General features: G+C 48.0%; 1 protein-coding gene across 3 annotated transcripts in view; it reads right to left on the reverse strand.

Moving 5' to 3' along the window:
* LOC308661145 (alpha-2-macroglobulin-like) overlaps nucleotides 1-21,963 on the reverse strand; it is a 113,892-nt gene that overhangs the window by 14,677 nt on the left and 77,252 nt on the right. For all 3 annotated transcript variants that reach the window (XM_081315938.1, XM_081315936.1, XM_081315937.1), the window contains exons 21-30: nucleotides 19,779-19,905; nucleotides 17,277-17,398; nucleotides 11,254-11,305; nucleotides 9,551-9,634; nucleotides 9,139-9,315; nucleotides 6,725-6,809; nucleotides 5,793-5,949; nucleotides 3,308-3,382; nucleotides 749-914; nucleotides 247-473 (exon numbers count right to left, since the gene is read on the reverse strand). In XM_081315938.1, coding sequence (XP_081172064.1) covers nucleotides 247-473; nucleotides 749-914; nucleotides 3,308-3,382; nucleotides 5,793-5,949; nucleotides 6,725-6,809; nucleotides 9,139-9,315; nucleotides 9,551-9,634; nucleotides 11,254-11,305; nucleotides 17,277-17,398; nucleotides 19,779-19,905 — 1,272 coding nt within the window. The remainder of the gene's footprint in view (nucleotides 1-246; nucleotides 474-748; nucleotides 915-3,307; nucleotides 3,383-5,792; nucleotides 5,950-6,724; nucleotides 6,810-9,138; nucleotides 9,316-9,550; nucleotides 9,635-11,253; nucleotides 11,306-17,276; nucleotides 17,399-19,778; nucleotides 19,906-21,963) is intronic.

Raw genomic sequence — 21,963 nt, forward strand, 5'->3', positions numbered from 1 at the left:
CATGTACTACTAGTGCAGGGGTCTCCAACCTTGGCAACTTTAAGACTTGTTGACTTCAACTCCCAAAATTCCTCAGTCAGCGAAGCTGGGAGTTGAAGTCCACAAGTTTTAAAGTTGTCATGGTTGAGGACCCCTGCACTAGTGTGTTTTGCGTTCCAGCTTAGAACCCCACCTCTCTGAGAGAAGTCTCCTTCTCCCACCCCAAAGCACCCCAACGCATCGAACCCACAAAGGGGAGCCACCAACCTGTGTGGAAGAGAATCCTCCAGAAGGATTCTGTTGTTTAGTAAGCCATGTCACAATCTTGCTGGCCGTTGCCAGATCGTCCTGGGTGGGTGACGGGTTTCTCTTCAGGTAAGTAAGGAGCACGTAGCTGTTCAATTCCACCTCGGCTGAAGAAGCACGAGACTCGTAGTACAGAGGCTTCTTCGCCTCTGGCTTCGTAGGCCTCTCCCAGTGAATGGAGCCGTCCTCTTCGGAGCCCAAAAGAAAGAAAAAGTTAAGTGTTTTGGGTTCCGATCATCCCAACACGGCTACTGGTAATTCCTCAACATACAACAGCTCAGGAAGTTACGACTGCCCTGACCTATGACCGTTTTGCACTCTTGTGACTGTTGCGACATCCCCAGGTCACTGAATCCAAATTCGGGCACTTGGGAAACCGGTATGTATTTATGACAGTTGCTGTGTCCACACACACACACACACACACACACACACACACTTCTCTCACAAATCTTTTTCTTACCCCCTTTCACAGCTTTGCCTTGAAGGGTATGGAGTATTTCTGCCACCTTGTCCTGTTTGTGCGCCAAAGCGAAAGCGTATCCCAACAAGGCCAGGTTGTATACGGGGATGTCTTTCTGCTGGGATGCCGTCTCCAGGCAAAACAAAGCATTTCGCAACACAGAGTGCTGCAGGGAGGAAAAAAAGGAAGAAGTTCATCTTAGAGCAGTGACACCCCCCCCAAAAAAAAAACAACTTTGGGGTGCCAGGGACCGGTTTCAGTAGAGAGAGGTTTTTCCGTGGACCAGAGAGGGCGTAGTTTTGTGCGTGGATGGAGCTTCGCTTATTTGTGTGGCCCGGTTTCTGGCATGCCACAGACTGGGATTGGGGACTCCGGATCTAGAGCATCTCCGCCATTTGTATAGGGTCGGTGAGATCTGGAACTGCTATGAGCGGTGGTGCCCCAGTGGTTAGAGAGCAGTACTGCAGGCTAACTCTGCCGACTGCCAAGAGTTCGATCCTGACCGACCCGAGGTTGACTCAGCCTTCCATCTTTCCAAGGTGGGTAAAATGAGGACCCAAATTGTTGTGGTTGGGGGGCAATATACTGACTCTGTAAGCTGCTTAGAGAGGGTTGAAAAGTCGTGTGAAGCTGTATATAAGTCTAAGTGTTATTACTATTGCCATGTTCTCTGTGATGTTGGACAGAGGACAACAATGCCCCACTGACACAGGTAGGAGAGAAGTGAAGATGGAAAAGGTGGGTGATACCGGAGTCCTCTTTTTTGCACTCGTAAGTTCTTTTGCTTCTTGGGGACTGAGCTTCAGGGGAATCAAGCCAATTTAAGGAAGCAGACAGAAGTATTGATTGAAACTTCTCATCTAGGCTTATAACCAGCGGTGGGATTCAGATATGTGAACAACTGGTTCTCTGTGTGGATGCCGCTTCCGGAAGTCGATTCTGGGCCTTGGCAACAAAAAAAATTAGCTACCGGTTCTCCCGAACTGGTGCGAACTGGCTGAATCCCACCACTGCTTATAACATTCATATTATCCATCATCACTAGGAATTATTCCTACCAAAACTGTGACCTCCACATCCTAACAGGGTCCCAAACTGCTCACATTTGTAGCTCTTGAAATGGGTAATGTATTTGTGGACAAGTATTGTGGCGTTTCAGGCAGATGTTTCTTATTTGATAAATTGATTATGAGCCATGAAGTCATTTTGACTCCTAGTGACCACATAAATAGATATTATAGGAGATAAATATTATAGTATAGGAGATAAATACAGTATGGTAGATACTATACTGTGCTATAGATAGTATACTATAGATATGTTTAGCATGCTAGTCGTTTCCAACTCTAGGGGCCGGTGCTCATCTCCGTTTCAAAGCCGAAGAGCCAGCGCTTGTCCGAGGATGTCTCCGTGGTCATGTGGCCGGCATGACTAGACGCCAAAGGCGCACGGAACGCTGTTACCTTCCCACCGTAGGGGTCCCTATTTTTCTACTTGCATTTTTACGTGCTTTCGAACTGCTAGGTTGGCAGAAGCTGGGACGAGTAACAGGCGCTCACTCTGTTACGCGGCACTCGGGATTCGACCCGCCAAACTGCCGACCTTCTGATCGACAAGCTCAGCGTCCTAACCCACTGAGCCACCGCGTCCCTACTATACTAGCTATACTATACTATACATGCTATACTAGCATGCTATAGTATAGTATAATATGGTAGGTTTTGTAAACAGGTCGTCAACAACTTACAACCATTCATTTAGTGACCGTTCAAAGTTCCAATGGCACTAAAAAAAAGTGACTTCTGATTGTTTTACACACTTTTGACCACTGCAGCATCCCCATGGTCATGTGACCAAATTTGGACTCTTATCTGTTTCACATTTATGCTGGTTGCGCTGGTCATGTGATCACTTTTAGCGACCTTCTGACAAGCAAAGTCGATGGGAAGGCCAGGGTCACTTATAACAACCACGTTACTAACTTAACAACTGCATTCACTTAACAACCCTGGCAAGAAAGCACGTAAAATGGGGCAAAAACCCACTGAACAATTGTCTCGCTTAGCAAAAGAAATTTTAGAGTCAATTGTGGTTGTAAGTCAAGGACTAACTGTACAGCAGGCTTTGTGTAGTACAGTACGGTAGATAAATTCTATAGTAATTGCATAAATTACCATTAATGTTTTAAATCAAGGATGGGGAACGATGCCCCGCCCCTTTATGACTTGTGGACTTCAACTCCCAGGATTCCTAAGCCAGCCATGGCTGAGCCGTAATGGCTGGCTCAGGAATTCTGGGAGTTGAAGTCCACAAGTCATAAAAGGGGCCATTGTTTCCCCCCCCCACCTCTGTTTTAGATAAAGATGGAAAAACAAACTGAACTCGAGCTGATGTGGCCAAGAGGGCAGTTGTAGAGCTCTTGCTTGGATGCAGTCAATGAAGCTCAACTGAGAGCATCGTGACTTTTATTATGCTCAGGGGCAATCGGCTTTGTAGGAAGCTTTCTTGAAGAGATCAGCTACTAAACAAAGTCTGTGGGAGGTGAAGATGGCTTCTTACCGTGACAGGCAAGGACATCTCCAGCAAAGCGATGGCGATGTAGGTTGACAAAGTGACCTCATCGTCAACTCCGCCCTGTTAAGGAAGACAATGGGATGCAGCCATAACTACGGGAAGGGCAGCTCCCATCTCCCCAAGCGGCTTTTCCCAACCTCCAGATAGGTGGACCTCAATTCTCAGAATTCTCACTGATGTACCTGTGGCTGGGGAATCCTGGGACCTGTAGCCTACTTATTTCAAGGGTGCCTCAGGCGGGCGAAGGTAAGGTCACCATTTGGTGTTCCCCTCAGGACCATGTGATGCACAAAAATGGAGAGAGAGGTGCTGCTCAGGTTGTCTACGGAGATTCTAAATCAGGGGTCTTCAAACTTGGCCCTTTTATGACTTGTGGACTTCAACTCCCAGAATTCCTCAGCCAGGCACGTGTGCCTGGCTGAGGAATTCTGGGAGTTGAAGTCCACAGGTTATAAAAGGGCCCAAGTTTGAAGACCCCTGTTCTAAATCATTCAGGTCCTGGTTGTCCCGAGGGGGTACTTTTTCCAAAAGCCTGTGGTAAGAACGCGCCCGCCCCCAGTCCTGTTTCACTATGCCTCCCAAATCACAAGGGTAAAACTCAGGAAAAAGAAATACAGAAAGAAATGTTTCTCTATTCGTGAGCTTGAGTAACCAAACATTGACTCAAGCCTGCCTATTCACTAAAAGTGGAGCAGTGGGCTAATGCCTCCTTAAGTAACACCAGCTGCCTGCAATTAGTGCAGGTTCGCATCCCGCCAGGCTCAAGGTTGACTCAGCCTTCCATCCTTCTGAGGTATTGTTGGGGGCAATAAGCTGACTTTGTAATAATACCGCTTGGGGTGGGCCGAAAGCCCTAATAAGCAGGCATATACATAGAATGAAGGCTATTGCTGTGCACATTTGATTTGTGCTTCTTAGATTGTAAGCCGCCCTGAGTCTTCGGAGAAGGGCGGGATATAAATGGGATTAAAATAAAAAAAATAAAATAAAATAAATAAAGGAGGCACACTAGAGGCAACAGGCAGACTAAAAGATTAACAGGATAAAATCGATTACATTCGCTTGACAGGATTAAGACCAAGGGAAGCCGATGCTTAAGACCCATCACAAGCCATTGTGAAACGAGCAAAGCCACTCAAATAATAAAAGCACACCAAGCAAGCCTCAAAATTGCAAAAATACTGTAAACTGTACAAAAATCCTAATTTGTCAGCCACCCTAGCCCTAACCCTAACCCTAACCCTAACCCTAACCCTAACCCTAACCCTAACCCCAGAAATATGCTGCTGCCATTTTAGTTTCTGGCTACCAAATAAACAGAGACTTTCTTTCCTGCAGCCTCCATTTCGTTGTCAGTGTCTTTCCCCCGGCTTGGAACCAGACCTGATTTTTTCTTCCCACAAGGCAAAAAAACCCCTTCTTCCCCCACCCCCCTCCTTTGAAAAGATTTTGCTTCTCCTCCAGGAAGCTTCCTCAGTTCTTCAGAACTGAGGAAGCTTCTTGGAGGAGAAGTGAAACGTCTTTCAAAGGAGAAAAACCAAGGAAGCCCAGTTGCCTTTTGAAAAAAAAGCATCTTTGTTACTCCTGTGGATTTACATGCAAAGGGGCCCCTGACACCATTCTAGACTGCATCTCCTATATATCTTTCTCCATCTGTGCTCTGGCAATCTTTGCCTAATTTCCTCCTGATAAATCTGACTACAGTTGCCATCGTGCCTAGATAACCACCACCTTTTCTTCTTATCTTCCTACCTGCTCGTACCCCGACAGGTCAAAGAGGTCACTTGAAGGTCCCCTTTTGTCCAAAACAAAGGCCAGATAGCCCTCAGTCTACTATCAAATGCCACTGCTGATCCCGCTGTTCAGCGAAATGGTTCAACTCTCAAATCCATAGGTTAGCTAGTCTAGCCCAGCGGCAGGCCACCTTGGCTCTTTTATGACTCGGGGACTTCAACTCCCAGAATTCCTGAGCCAGCACGGCTCAGCTTGGAAACCTCTCCCTTTCCCCTCAGCATGGCTGGCTCAGGAATTCTGGGAGTTGAAGTCCACGAGTCATAAAGCGGCCTAGGCCAGGCGTAGGCCACCTTGGCTCTTTTACGACTCGGGGACTTCAACTCCCAGAATTCCTGAGCCAGCACGGCTCAGCTTGGAAACCTCTCTCATTTCCCCTCAGCATGGCTGGCTCAGGAATTCTGGGAGTTGAAGTCCACGAGTCATAAAGCGGCCTAGGCCAGGCGTAGGCCACCTTGGCTCTTTTACGACTCGGGGACTTCAACTCCCAGAATTCCTGAGCCAGCACGGCTCAGCTTGGAAACCTCTCTCATTTCCCCTCAGCATGGCTGGCTCAGGAATTCTGGGAGTTGAAGTCCACGAGTCGCAAAGGAGCCAAGGTTTTGCCTACTCCCTGGTCTAGCCCCTTGTGTTCTTTAGCGACGGCTACGCTGACCTCTCGTTGCTGGCTTTCCTGTACCTTTAGCGCATTGTTCAGGAGGGTGCCGGTGATTTGGAAGCAGCCATTTGCTTTCTGCTTTAAGGCTAAAAAGATCTGTGCGTCGATCAGGTGACGTTCCTCCACAGGGATGTATCTCTTCATTTGAGAAAGGCATTTCAAGACAAAAGCTGTCAGCCTGCAAGGCAGCAAAAAACCCATTAATTTGTTTTTTATCTAAAACCTCATTTACAGCTTTGAGGGTTGATTCTGGAAACATGCTTTTCCTAGAGCCACACACACCCCACCCCCAAACTCCCCCAATCTACCAGTTGAGGTTAAAGAGAAAAGAAAGAAAAAGAGATGAAAGAAAGAGAGAAAAGGGGATAAAATAATCCTGAGCAGAACTAAAACAGAACCCAGGCTACTTTCAGCCACACATTCACTCTTGGTCCCTCCCAACTTTATTCTGCTCCTGTGCCAGACGTAATCAGCTAGTCCTTGGCTTATGACTACAATTGGGATTGGAAAAGTTGTCATTAAGTGGTACGGTTCTTAAGTTAGACATCACACTGCTGTGTTTTGTGATTTATTTATTTTTTCTTCCTTTGGCTTCCCCACTGACCTTTGCTGGTTGGAAGCCAACAGGGGCGATCACAAATCATGATCACGTGATGTCTCGCTTAATAACTGCTGCAAAATAAGTTGACCCTCTCTTCTTTGTGGCAGCCCCTGCCCCCCAATACTGGAACACTCCTATCATGTCACCCCGGTCCTTCTTTTCTCTGGACTAGCCATATCCACACCAGCATTTCTCTGGTCTACTATTCCTGCCCACAACAGCTTCCCTTGTAAAGCAGGAAAAAACTTGCATTGCGAATGATACTGGCAAAGATGAGCAATATAGTTTCTGCAGGCACACACGCGCAAACCTGCAGTGACAACCTCAGAGGCTAAAACGTTGTGAAACTTACCAGACATTTCCAGGCTCATTGTTACGTTCCCCAAAGGTGCTGTAAGACCCGTCAGCGTGCTTGTAGTTCAACTGTCTCTGGTAGCCTGCAATGGAGGGGGAATGTTAGTTTGTACTTGTTCAATAAATGGGGGGGGGGACTTACTGGAGTCAAGCTCACAGCTTGGTGAACCTTGGCAAACCGCCTCCAAGTTTGTGTTTTGACAAACTGTTTGTCACTGCCTTCTTCTGGAATTGTTTACGGACCTCGGAGTCTAACCGGTAGCTTGGGCCTTTTGGGCAGACTCCTATCCCTGAGCTCTGGTGACGCAAATGGTTAAACTGTAGTATTGCAAGCTAACTCTGCCAACTGCCAAGAGTTCGATCCCAACCGGCTCAAGGTTGACTTAGCCTTCCATCCTTCCGAAGTCGGCAAAACGAGGACCCAGATTGTTGGGGGAAAATATGCAAATAATGTTTCCACATTGTAAACCGCCCAGAGAGGGCTGTCAAGCACTATGGAGTGGTTTCTAAGTTTAAATGCTGTTTAAATGTGACCACGTCCAGACTTCTGAGGAAGAAATGGCTCCGCAAAATGCAGAACCAATAATTGCCCTGAAGGTAGACTGGCTTTTCAATAATTCTTCTCAGGCAAGGAGAAGACGTGAGATCGTCCAGACAGCGGTCTCCATCCAGTTTAAAGCTCTAGGACAGGAGTCTTCAAACTTGGCCCTTTTATGACTTGTGGACTTCAACTCCCAGAATTCCTCAGCCAGGCTGCCTGGCTGAGGAATTCTGGGAGTTGAAATCCACAAGTCACGAAAGGGCCAGGTTTGAAGACCCCTGCTCTAGGAAATAAGGGAACGCTGAAACTATGGTCAGTATCTTTACAGGATACTGGGTTCATATAATGTGCTCCCTTTACTAATCACTTTTGGAAATTGCTTGTTAACTGCTTTTTAGCTACAGGTAGTCCTTGCCTTACAGCCATTCACTTAGTGACCACTGGGCACTGAAAAAAGTCACTTATGACGATTTTTCACACTTACGAAATTGTAGCATCCCCGTGGTTACGTGATCAAAATTTGGACACTTGGGCAACTGGTTCATATTTATGACGGTTGCCATGTCCCGGGGTCACGCGATCGCTTTTTGGCGACCTTCTGACAAGCAAAGTCAATGGGGGGAAGCCAGATTCACTTAACAACCGTGTTGCTAACTTAACAGCTGCAGCGATTCACTGAACAACTGTGGCGAGAAAGTTCATAACATGGGGCAAAAATTCAATTAACCTCTGTCTTGCTTAGCGACGGAAACTTTGGGCTCAGTTGTGGTGAGAAGTGGAGGACTACCTGTATTAGAAACCTTCGGATTGACAAGTCTGAAAACACATGGTGAGCTTCCTTCAATCCTCAGCGAAAGAACTTTTAATTAGTTAAAACCTGGATTTTAGAAAGCTACCAATAGACTAGGGCAGGGGGTAAGCCACCTTGGCTCTTTTATGACTCATGGACTTCAACTCCCAGAATTCCTGAGCCAGCATGGCTCAGCTTGGAAACCTCTCCCTTTCCCCTCAGCGTGGCTGGCTCAGGAATTCTGGGAGTTGAAGTCCACGAGTCATAAAGCGGTCTAGGGCAGGTGTAGGCCACCTTGGCTCTTTTATGACTCGTGGACTTCAACTCCCAGAATTCCTGAGCCAGCATGGCTCAGCTTGGAAACCTCTCCCTTTCCCCTCAGCGTGGCTGGCTCAGGAATTCTGGGAGTTGAAGTCCGCAAGTCATCAAAGAGCCAAGGTGGCCTACCCCTGGACTAGGGGCCGAGATAAATCTGAAATAAGATTTTGTAATTAGTTAGAAACGATCCTTCCCATTGGGAAAATGCTTTTGTTTTGAATTCTTTAAAAAACATAATAAGACTTTAAAAACTGGAAGAGAGAGAGAGAGAGAGGGAACTCGAGGGAACTAAAGATTACAGTTAGAGTAGAAGACTCACTAATTACCTCAGAGATGCCTTTTGCGTGGTAAGATAAAATATTTACCAAATAGAAATATCCCTCTTAAATAAAAAGGGAAATTACCGTTATTATCTTTTTTTTTTCATTCTCCATTGTATAATGAAATAGAAAACAGGTTCAAAAGATAAGCAGGCATGGCCTGCAGCTGAAACTACAATGATCAGAATTGACCACTACAAGTTAATATAATGGATGGTTTGCTGATCACTCAGCTAAGGTCACGTTTCCAGTAAAATTGGCAGATATACATTATTGGATTAATGTATTGATCCTTTCTGTTGGACCCTGATTATTCCTCTTGTCAGTCAATTCCTTGGGAGTTGCCTTGGGGCAAGACGGGCGTCAAACAAATGCACACAAACAAACAAATTCCTCTCGATCTTCCTCCCTCCGAGGAAAAGAAGTTAAGAGGTTCCTCTTACCAGCCACTAAGAATCCAATCGCCTTCGACTTCATGTCCTCGTTCAGCTGGCCTGTGGCGTTCAAGTAGTCCAAGATGTAAATATTCGGGGCCAAGACGGCCATGTTTTGCTCCCCACACCCAGTGGGCAACCGGATCAGCTGCTGCACATTCTGAATGGCTGAGCTTAAGATGTCACCTGTGGCAGGTAAGAAAGATGCAACAGGTATCAAGAGTTTAAAGAGGAGCCAGCCGTGTGCTTGCAGCTGCCAAAAAAAGCCAACACAGGGAAGGCTAGGCTGCATTAACAGAGGGACAGAATCAAGATCACGTGAAGTGCTGACACCACTTTGCAATGCCTTGGTAAGGCCACACGTGACCGGACGGGGAAACCTTTACCTGCACGCAGATTCTTGCAATAGTGCATCACTTACCCAACACAGAGAAGTAAGCCCTTCCGGATTTCTCCACCACTTTCTCTGGGACCTTTAAGGAAATAGTTGCGGATGGGGTGCCTTCTGCAAGAAATGAGAAAAAGAAAAAGAGACAGTCTGGATTGAGCCTCTTGGTTCTTTCACTGCTAACCTTTTCACTTCCTGCTCTCTCTGCCCATTATTTAATCCAATGCATGGAGGTATTTAAGAATTTCACAGGCTCTAGGATCCACCTGTAGCTCTAAGGCTGCACGTTTTTCCACCCCTATTCTATAGGGGGCCATATGATTGTCTTTCTCTAGGAAAAGGTGTGTGTGTGTGTGTGTGTGTGTGTATGTGTGTATGTATGTATATGTGTGTGTGTTTATATATATGTGTGTGTGTGTTTGTATGCATATATATATATTTATGTGTGTGTGTGTATGTATATGTATGTGTGTGTATATGTATGTGTGTGTGTGTATAGAGTGTGTGTGTGTATGTATGTGTGTGTGTATATATATAGGGACCGGTTACGTGGAGAGAGGTTTTTTCTGTGGACCGGAGGGTGCATGGTTTTGTGTGCTGCCTGCATCCTGCGGATGGGGCTTTGCTTGTTTGTGCAGACCAGTTGCTGGCATGCCACGGCCTGGTACTGCTGGTCCACGGATCGGGGGTGGGGGACCCCTGTCGCAGAGGACCATTAATCCATTTTTAAATGGGTTTTTAAAAATCATCATTGCAAGGATGGGATGGGATAACTTTTCTGCGGTTGTGAAATCCTAATTGGGTGATCAGCAGGAAAAGCTCTAGAGCAGGGGTGTCAAACCTGCGACCTCTCGTGACTTTTTTTTGCCATTGCCAGCAATGGGGTGGGCGTGGTTTCGCTATGATGCATCCGGCCTGCGGGCCAGCAGTTTGACACCCCTGCTCCAAAGGCTTGGCTGAAAGGTAGATTTTAAGCTAACTTATAATTATTATTGGATCATATTATTTCATGGACCGAGCCTGCCAGGCAATTAAGTACCTGTTTAATATGTTGAGGTGCCTTAGGGAAAGATTAAAACATAGGGGATCAATTACAGCTTAAGCTGGCAAAGCTTTATGTCTTTGGAGATTCTCAGTCGTCCGGGTGATACCGTAGCTGTCTCAAGGGTGCTTTTCCCAAAAGCAACTGGACTTTATTTCTCTCTGAAGTTGTTTCACTTCTCATCCAGGAAGCTTCATCGGTTCTAACTGGATGGTGGGGAGATGGAAGGATTTAGTTCTTATTTCTTCCATTCCCCCTCCACCACCCGCCATCCACTCAGAACTGATGAAGCTTCTTGGAAGAAAAGCAAAATGACTTCTCCTTCCTCGAGGGGAAAAAAAAATGTCCAGTTGCCTTTTGAACAAAAAAGGACCTTTGAGGTGACCGGCAAAGCTTTATACATCAGAGTGAGCCTATCCTGATTTACACTTGGGAAACAGCCAGTTCAATAACCAGGGTGTGGAAGATTGTGTGACTCTCTCATCGTGTGGCTGGATAAATAAGCATTCGTTACTTTATTCAACCATTCCCAATTTGGCATCCTCCAGCTGAGCAGGGACTCAATCCCCATCGCTCTAATCCACAATAATCTGTGTGGGCTGGGGACGATGAGATTTGTCTTTCAACACGTTCACTTTGGAGCTGACTTTGTGCGTTAATTGTGGAAGGAATACTGCAGGAAAAAGATACTTACTGTCTCCACAGAGCAAATTGTTGATCACCACTTCCTTCTCGATTCCTTCAGGCTTTACGATAAGAGAAGAAGAAAAAGGCGGGAAGTGAAAAGGAATGTTAGATAAGTTTTAAAAGTTCTTAAGTTATCATCTGAATTTTTTTTTCTCAAAAAAAAAAAATCTGTGCCGACCGGAGCTGGGTAGAGAAAAAAAAGTGATGTCACCACAAAAGAAATGAAATATTGGGAGAGGCAGACAGACAGCGTTTGAACCCGCAAGATAGTGCAGGGGTGGAAGGGTTGAAGGAAAAAAAAAAAAAAGGAAGCAGTGGTGCCAGGTTGGGATACCGTTTTGAGGGACACTGAAGCCTAGATTATGTGCATCTATATAAATTCAGTACTCTGGCTAATGTTTGGAACGGAAGAGTGGCGAGAATGTTCCCATCAACAGGATATTTGCAGAGGACATAAAATCAGATGTGATACCAAACGCCTATCCCTGAAATAAAATGACCCTGATGGGACAAAAACAGGGGCTGAGAAATCGCAGAATGAAATTTAACAGAAGCAGGAAAGTCTTCCTTTAGTCTGGATATACAGGGAGTTGGCTGAGGCGAGCTCTTTCCCGCCATCCTAGTATCTTCCTGCTTCGTAGCGTCTGATTTTGTTTTTTAAGAATACGCGCAATTCGTTTTCTTAAGTCCCTTGTGAAGAGTTCATTAATCAACCTCGATGAATTACAACCGGGATTGGGGCTTCCATGGCTAAGCAAAACGCTGGTTCAGTGAGTTGCATCTGATTTGGTGACTTCCCTCCCCCCCCACCACCCCGCCACACACAGTTAAATGAATCATCCTGACTGTTAAGTGGAACATCCTGGCTGTTCACTGAATCACACAGTTGTTAAGTGAATCCAGCTGACCCCATTGACTTTGCCTATCAGAAGCTGGCTGGGCAGGTTGCGAATGGAGATCCTTTGACCGCCCCCTCCCCCGAGGATGCTGCGACCATCATAAATGCAGGCCCGTTGCCAAGCAGGCACATTTTTAACGGTCGTAAAGTGTGAGGACCAGGCGTTTCAGTGCCATCCTGATTTTTTTTTTAATTCCATTTATATCCCGCCCTTCTCCAAAGACTCAGGGCGGCTTACAAGCTTTGAACGAATTATCGTAAATGTTGGGATTACTTGTAATGGCCTCCCAAGTGCCAGGCAAGGGATAAGTGGGTTTGTTTGCTTGTTTGTTTTTTAATCTCTTTTTAAAGTCACGGGTCCACCAAGGAAGCATCTCGCTCAGCGTTCCTCAGCCTTGAAGGACTTCAGTGAATGCTAGCTGGGAATTCTGGGAGCTGAAGTCCGTTCAGCTTAAAAGAGCCTTGGTGGAGCAGTGGGCTAATGCCTCCTTAAGTAACACCAGCTGCCTGCAATTAGTGCAGGTTCGAGTCCCACCAGGCTCAAGGTTGACTCAGCCTTCCATCCTTCCGAGGTAGGTAAAATGAGGACCCAGATTGTTGGGGGCAATAAGCTGACTTTGTAAAAAATGCCGCTGGGGGGGGGCGAAAGCCCTAATAAGCAGGCATATAATTTTAATTTAATTTAATTTATTATCATTTCTATACCGCCCTTCTCCCGAAGGACTCAGGGCGGTGTACAGGGCAAGAATAAAACACAGAAATTTACAAAAATTAAAAGATAATTAAATGCATGCCCGATTAAAATACAATTGATACATAGTAAAAACCCCAATAAGAATGATAAAAAACCCCACCAATCCCCCCTCAGGCCAGGCCGGCTTGCTCGAACAAGTATGTTTTCAGATCGCGGCGAAAGGAGCGCAGATCGGGCGCCGTCCGGAGCTCAACCGGTAACTGGTTCCATAGCTCCGGGGCGCCCACAGAGAAGGATCTCCCCCTGGGGGCCACCAGACGGCATTCTCTGACCGGTGGCACCCTGAGGAGGCCCTCTCTGTGGGAACGCACAGGGCGCAGGGAGCTTGATGCCGGCAGCAGATGTTCCCTGAGGTACTCCGGCCCCATGCCATGGAGGGCTTTGAACACCATTACTAGCACCTTGAATCTCACCCGGAAGACAACTGGCAACCAATGCAGCTCACGGAGCAGAGGTGTCACGTGGGAGTATCGGGAAACTCCCAACACAACTCTCGCGGCTGCATTCTGTACCAGTTGGAGCCTCCGGGTGGTCCTCAAGGGAAGCCCCATGTAGAGAGCGTTGCAGTAGTCTAGACGAGAGGTCACGAGCGCGTGAGTGACCGTGCATAAATCATCCCGGCTTAGATAGGGCCGCAACTGGCGCACCAGGCGAACCTGGGCGAAAGCCCCCCTAGTCACGGCCACCATGTGATCTTCCAAGGTAAGCCGCGAATCTAGGAGGACTCCCAAGTTGCGAGCCCTATCTACGGGGGGTAATAATTCACCCCCCATAGAAAGAGATGGAATATCCGAATAGACCCGGGATGAAGGTATGCAAAGCCACTCGGTCTTGTCGGGGTTGAGTTGAAGTCTGTTCCTCCCCATTCAGACCCGAACCGCCTCCAGGCAACGGGACATCACGTTGAGGGCATCACTGGGGTGGTTTGGGGTAGAAAGAAAAAGCTGGGTATCATCAGCGTACTGATGATACCCAACTCCAAAGCCACGAATGATCTCACCCAGCGGTTTCATATAGATGTTGAACAGGAGAGGCGAGAGGACCGACCCCTGAGGAACTCCACAAACGAGAGACCTCGCGGTCGACCTCTGCCCTCCTGTCAACACCGACTGCGAGCGTCCCTGGAGATAGGAGGAGAACCACTGTAAAACCGTGCCTCCCACTCCCAATCCCCTGAGACGCCGCAGCAGGATACCATGGTCGATGGTATCGAAAGCCGCTGAGAGGTCCAATAGGACTAGAACAGAGGAATGACCCCTGTCCCGAGCCCTCCAGAGATCATTCACCAGCGCGACCAATGCCGTCTCCGTGCTGTGCCCGGGCCTGAAACCTGATTGGTACGGGTCTAGATAATCCGCTTCATCCAGGACCAAAGGGAGCTGATGCGCCACCACACTCTCAACAACCTTCGCAAGAAAGCGAAGGTTGGAGACCGGACGAAAGTTGTTCAATACAGCTGGGTCCAAGGCAGGCTTCTTGAGGAGGGGCCTCACCACCGCCTCTTTCAAGACGGCAGGGAAGCTACCCTCACTCAAAGAAGCTGATATAACTGCCTGGAACCAGCTGCGTGTCCTCTCCCGGGCTGCATAAATCAGCCAGGAAGGGCACGGGTCCAATAAACATGTGGTGGAGCTCAGTCTCCCCATAATCCTGTCCACTTCCTCCGGAGTCACAGAATCAAACTCCTCCCAAGTGATATCGACAAGACCACCCGCGTCCTGATCGCCAGACTCTGCCCAGTCGGAGTCCAGACCGGTCCGAATCCGAGTGATTTTGTCCGACAGATAATTGTTAAACTCCTCGGCACGACCCTGCAAGGGTTCCTCCCTCACCTCCTGATTAAGGAGGGAGCGAGTCACCCTAAACAGAGCGGCCGGGCGATTATCTGCGGACGCGATAAGGGTAGCGAAGTGATTAGACCTCGCCACCCTTATCGCAGCGAGATAAGACCTAATATGGGTTCTTAGTCGCAATCGGTCGGATTCGGATCGGCTGGACCTCCAACCGCTCTCTAGGCCCCGTCTCCGGCGCTTCATCTCCCGGAGCTCCGCGGAGAACCATGGAGCTCGACGGGATCTGCATCGGGTCAGGGGCCGCAAGGGTACAACTCGGTCAAGAGCCTCAGTGGCTGCCCTTTCCCAAGCTTCCACTAAGGCATCTGCCGAGCTGTGAGTGGGGGAGGCAGGTGGGGACCCCAGCGCTGCCTGGAATCTCGCGGAATCCATTAAGCGTCTGGGGCGGTACCATCTAACTGGTTCCACACACCCACGGCGGGGGGTGGCAAAACGGAAGACCAGCCGCAGGAGATGATGATCGGTCCATGACAGGGGCATAATAATTGGGGAGCCCCCACCAAGATCATCTAACCACCGCCCAGATAAGAAAACTAGGTCAAGGGTGTGGCCTCCCTCATGAGTCGGTCCTGAAATTACTTGCGTCAGGTCCATGGCCGTCATGGAAGCCATGAACTCCCGAGCCAACTCAGATGATCCTCCCAGAGATGGTAGATTGAAGTCCCCCAAAACTATAAGTTTCGGGAACTCAACCACCAACCCAGAGAGGACATCGAGAAGCTCAGGCAGGGCTGCTGCTGCGTGACTAGGCGAAAGGTACACCAGCAGCAAGCCCAACTGCGCACCAGGGCCGCATCTCAAGAAGAGAGACTCACACCCGACTATCTGCGGAACGGTGGCCTCCCGCGGAGCTAAGGTCTCCCTCATAACAACAGCCACTCCCCCACCCCTACCCTGAGCCCGAGGCCGGTGTAGCACCCGGAAACCTGGTGGGCAGAGATCAGCCAGAGGAATACCGCCCTCTGGGCCCAACCAAGTCTCTGTGATGCAAGCCAGGTCCGCCTGCTCACCCTCGACCAAGTCACGGACGAGAGGAGCTTTATTAACGACAGACCTGGCATTCAGGTACACCAGCCGGAGCTCAGGAGGCTGCACATCCTCACTCCCGGGACCTCGGGGTAGAACAAGAGGGTCGGAACGCCTCACCGCTTGCAAGTAGCGGAGAGGCCTTCCCTGAGGTCGATACGGCCCTCTGTTCCTGCACCTGCTGCCATTCCCTAACGTCGTGGGAATAGGCATTCCCACGACTTGCCCTGGAGCCCCGGGGGCGACCGACCTCCGCTCCTCCCCTCCGCGATCAATCCCAGCCCTGGCCTGAACAGTGGTTGCTGGACTGCCCCCCATATCCGAACAACCAAAAGAAGTTCCCACCCCCCTCCCTAACCTCCTAAAAAATTTAACCAAAAAACTAACCAGGGGCCTCCTATTTGGCTTATATCGGAGGCCCCTACCCATGCCCAGCCATCTCTCAGGGTCCCAACACTCGGGCCCTTCATCAAGAGGAGGTGTAAAAAGTAAGGCGGGTCGCTCCCAGGATGGGGGGGCCCCCCTGAGAGCATATAAGGTCGTGCTCGAATAAGTCAGACGCATGATCTTAACAAGTCCGACAAAAAAACAGCAAGGCAGACCAGATCAACTCAACATGGGAGGATCTCAAAATAAATAAATCGAAGGCAAGTGACCAGAGAGCCAGCCCAGCTCCACTGCCACTGGAGCTGGGAAATCCCGGGATAGATCGAATCCCGCCCTCTCACGGCGGTCAAAGCCGGGGGGCAACCTGGTACATACAAACCGGGGGAGCAATACCCCCCAGAGCTCTCACCTCTGGGAGGCAGCAGATGTAAAAACTTAACCACTCTCCCACAGTGGTTACAACCCGGGCCTTCTATTATAGGGGAGGGGGGAGAAGGGGAGGGAGTTAGAGCAAAGAATCTATGAAATACATCAGGATTAATAAGCCGGCATGGTCACAAAATGGTAGGAGAGATTCTGGTTACATAAGTCACTTCCATGTTGCAAAAAAGACTGGATGATAGTCAGTCAAGAAGGGAAACCACAACATGGTCCAATGATTTTCTGGCGGCGCAGAGATTAAGTTTTGCCTCACAAATGTCTTCATTCTATACATAGAATGAAGGCTATTGCTAAGCACATTGATTTGTGCTTTAAATTGTAAGCCGCCCTAAGTCTTCGGAGAAGGGCGGGATATAAATGGGATTAAATAAATAAATAAAATAAATAAATAATAAAAGTTGCTAAGTTTGAGAAACACCGAGTCAGCTGAACTTGATGGGTGCCAGCAAACGAGGCCGGGTTGGACCCGCTTTCTACTTGGATGGGAGGATCAAAGGAAGACAAAAGGTTGTAGGATAGAGAGAGAGAGAGAGAGACAGAGACAGAGAGGGAAGTGAAAAAACCCTTCTCGGAGAAGGCACCTTCGCCCTCGGCATTACTCCGACTTTAGTATTTCATTACTCTTGGTCCAGCCTTGCCTGCCCCCACGCCTGAAAGCAGCCCGTACGTACCTCGACTAAGAGGGTTTTGATCACAATGTCCCTTTGTCCTTTGGTGGGCACTTCCACGATTTCATTGCCACAGAGCTGGGCGGATTTCAGGGCCTCTGCAGTTATTGTGAAGTTGACTTTCCCTACGAACCAAAATGGACACTTAATAAGTCAGGGGTATTCCCCAGGATGGCTGACCATCTCTCGCTCCTTCCAGCCTGCTTGCGGAGGAGCAAAGGGGGAAATTTCATGCTTTCCCCCCCCCCACTTTGTCTCTTGGTGTTTTTTTTTCATCTGAGTAAGGATAAGCAGCTCGTGAAACCCAAGGGAGCTGAGCAGGGTCTAGGTCTAGGTCTAGGCCAGGGGTAGGCAACCTTGGCTCTTTTTATGACTCGTGGACTTCAACTCCCAGAATTCCTCAGCCAGCCATGCTGAGGAGAAAGGGAGAGGTTTCCAAGCTGAGCCATGCTGTCTCAGGAATTCTGGGAGTTGAAGTCCACGAGTCATCAAAGAGCCAAGGTGGCCTACCCCTGTTCTAGGGCATAATAAGTGAGCCAGTGGAGTAGTGCTTAAAATATCAGGCTAGAGATGGGGAGGCTCTGAGTTCGAGGCAGCTAGAGAGCAGGCAACGAAAAACCTTGCCAAGAAAACAGCCAGGTTCTGTATAGTCAGTCTCCAAGAATTGGACATGACCGTAGGAATAGGAAAAAAAGTAGACTGTCTCCTATAGAATGGAGCTCTTTGATGACTGGTGGACTTCAACTCCCAGAATTCCTGAGCCAGCATGGCTCAGCTTGGAAACCTCTCCCTTTCCCCTCAGCATGGCTGGCTCAGGAATTCTGGGAGTTGAAGTCCACGAGTCATAAAAGAGCCAAGGTTGCCTACCCCTGGACTCTAAGCGGTAAGAATGACAGGTAGGCCTCGAGCCCAACATTTCCACTGGTAAGCAAGAGAGTTGTTAAGTGTTTTGCCCCGTTTCACGACCTTTCCTCCCATGGATGTTAAGTGAATCACTGCAGTTGTTACATTGGTAGCCCGGTTGTTAAGTGAATTTGGCCTCCCCCGTGGACTTCGCTCGTCAGAAGGTCGCAAAAGTAGGGTCACGAGACTCTGCGACACGGCAACCGTCATAAATACGGGGCAGTTGCTAAGCCTCCGAATTTTGATCACATAGCCACAGGGATGCTGCGACGGTTGTGTGGAAAAACGATCCCAAGTCCCTTTTCTCAGTGCCATTGTAACTTTGAACGCCCACTAAACGAACTGTTGTAAGTCAAGGACTGCCTGATAGGGCTTTCAAGTCAGTTGCTACTTATGACGTAAACAGCCATCAAACTGTCTTTATGCCTCTTGACTGTTTTTGTCTGTCTGTCTATCTTTCTCTCTCTCTCTCTCTCACTCACTCTCTCTGTTTTGTTCCTTCCCATAATATCTCACCCAGCTATTTAACAGCAAATGGCTGAAAATTTCACAGAGTCAGCAAAGATTTCGAGTCAGAGGCATATTGTGAATTGGAAGAAGAGCTGGTGGGGACACTAATAAAATGGCTGCCTAGGAAAAATTGCATGTCACAGGATTGATTGACAGCTTCTAGCATTCCTAAACTGAAAAGATAAGTGATGGGATGGGATGTCTAGAGAATTGCTCCTGATAAGAGGAAACTTGTTAGCATTAATTGCTATCTGGTCTGTCCCTTCGTGAACTCCAAATAACTTTTTTTTTCCTTATTCACACCTTAAAATCGACGCCCCTTCTGTCTTCAAGACTTCATTGTAACTAACACGGGTGGCATGATGGGATGCAAATACGCAACACGTTGTTGACTACGAGTAAGTGGCCTCCTATGCACTATTTTTTGTCCCGTCCAATCACCTTTTTCTCTTGCATTTTCTTCGATGTCTTAAAAAGGGAATGTAAAAAGGCTCTCGAGATTATGAGATTGTGACACGGGTTCTGTGATCTGTGAACCAACGCAGTCAGTTTGTATTTTCATTTGACTTATTTTTCTCTCTTTTAAAATCACGTTCAGGTTGATTATGCAGACTGGGAAGTAGCAGAGCTTTTATCCTGAGGCTGTACGGATTGATCAGATAGCTTTTAACATTCCTAAACTGAAAAGGTAATTTAATACAGAAGGGCATCTGGAGACTATCTCCTGCTAAGGAGAAGTTTCTTAGTGTCAACTGGCATCTGGTTATCTAATTTCAAACGAGCCTTGTAGTTGATTTCCTGTGCAAGGAGGGGTTACTCTTGTCCAACAAACTTTCCTCTTTCATTTTTCTTTGTTGTGTTAACTCTCAAAAGGAATGTAACTTGGTCTCGGGGTTCTCTCCTTTTCAGAGAGAGATCCCCCCTTTATCAGGGTACCCTAATAAACCGCTTTGAGAGGAATCCCCTTTATCAGAACGTTCTGAATAAATGCTTAATAAAATGATCTATCGTCCTGTCTCGGTCTGCCCCACTGGGAACTATGCATGGCGAGACAACCAGCCCAGGAAGCCATATTTGGCCTTCGCTACTTACCCAGAGTTTTGGGAGTAACCTTCCAGGAGACTGTTTTCCTTCCATCCACTGGCAAGCAATAGGAATCCTGTTCCTTTTCCACGGGGGAAGCGTCGTAGTCAGGAGAAAGCAACAGCGATAGGCTGACCTGTTAACAGCCAGAGAGGACTTAGAAGGAGAAGACCACCACGGGCATCGCAGACTCACAGGACAAGGAGGAAGAGGAGATGAATGCCACACAAAAGGTCAAGCAGATGGGACTCGAGTAAACGTGGAGAATCTGAGCCCTTCCCCAATCTGGTTGAACTACAATTCCCAGCAGCACTGGACAGCAGTTAACTCTGAGGGAGGCTGGGAAGTGTAGTTCAACAATATCAATCCTAAATGGCATGAATAGAGGGATAGAACCAAGATCACATGAAGAGATAGATAGATAGATAGATAGATAGATAGATAGATAGATAGATAGATAGATAGATAGATAGATAGATAGATAGATAGATAGATAGATAGATGGATGGATGGATGGATGGATGGATGGATGGATGGATGGATGGATGGATGGATGGATGGATTGATTTTGTTGTTAGCTGCGAAGTCGTGTCTGACCCATCGCGACCCTATGGGCAACATTCCTCCAGGCCTTCCTGTCCTCTACCTTCTGGAGCCCATTTAGGCTCACGCCTACTGCTTCAGTGACTCCATCCAGCCACCTCATTCTCTGTCGTCCCCTTCTTCTCTTGCCCTCAACCTTTCCCAGCATTAGGCTCTTCTCCAGTGAGTCCTTCCTTCTCATTAGGTGGCCAAAGTATTTGAGTTTTAGCTTCAGGATCTGGCCTTCTAAAGAGCAGTCAGGGTTGATCTCCTCTAGGACTGACCGGTTTGATCGCCTTGCAGTCCAAGGGACTCGCAGGAGTCTTCTCCAGCACCACAGTTCAAAGGCCTCAATTCTTTGGTGCTCAGCCTGTCTTATGGTCCAACTTTCACAGGCATACACTGCAACTGGGAAGACCATAGCCTCGACTATACGCACTTTTGCTGACAGGGTGATGTCTCTGCTTTTTAGTGTACTGTCCAGATTTGCCATGGCTTTCCTGCCGAGGAGCAAGCGTCTTTTAATTTCTTGGCTACAGTCCCCATCTGCAGTGATCTTGGAGCCCAGGAAAATAAAATCTTTCACTACCTCCATTTCTTCCCCATCTATTTGCCAGGAATTCAGAGGGCCAGATGCCATGATCTTGGTTTTCTTAATGTTAAGTTTCGGGATAGCTAGATAGCTAGATAGCTAGATAGCTAGATAGATAGATGACCTTTATTGTCATTTTTTACTGTGGGCACTATGGCCCACATTAAAAATGAAATTTAGATGCTTGCTCTCAAAGTGTGCACATACATAACACACATTTAAACATACTACATACAACACATGTATAGACTAGCACTGCTTTATAACTTAGTAAGACCGCACCTGGAATACTCTATCCAGTTTTGGTCACAATGTTCTAAAAAACGTGAGCTTAAAATGGACTCCAGAAGATGGTAGAGGACAGGAAGGCCTGGAGAAAGGTTGCCCATGGGGCCGCGGTGGGTCGGACACGACTTCGCAACTAACAACAACACATTATAAAAAGAAGATGCCGACCGAGACTTTGGAAAGGGTGCAGAAAAGAGCAACAAAGACGATCAGGGGCCTGGAGGCTGAAACGTGTGAAGAACGGTTGCAGGAACTGGGTGTGTCTAGTTTAATGAAGGGAAGGGTTAGGGGGTGACGCGATAGCAAGGTCCCAATATTTGAGGGGCTGCCAGAAAGAGGAGAGGGTCGCTGCAGTTATTAAGTTAGTGACCATGGGGACGATGCCGGGACACCACAACCGTTATAAATACACGCCGGCTTCCAAGTGCCCAAATTTTGATCACATGACCACGGGGACGCTGCAGCCACTGTAACTTGAATGAACTGCGGTACGTTAAGGCCTACCTGCATACATGGACCTGCCTCCAGAGGGAGGGAGGGAGGGAGGGAGAGAGAGAGAGAGAGAGAGAGAGAGACACAGAGACAGAGACAGAGACAGAGACAGACAGACAGACAGAGAGAGAGACAGAGAGAGAGAGAGAGAGACAGAGAGAGAGAGAGAGAGACAGAGACAGAGAGAGAGAGAGAGAGAGAGAGACAGAGAGAGAGAGACAGAGAGAGAGAGAGAGAGAC

The sequence above is a fragment of the Vipera berus genome, assembly GCF_964194415.1.
Source record: "Vipera berus genome assembly, chromosome: 2".
NCBI classification, from domain to species: domain Eukaryota; kingdom Metazoa; phylum Chordata; class Lepidosauria; order Squamata; family Viperidae; genus Vipera; species Vipera berus.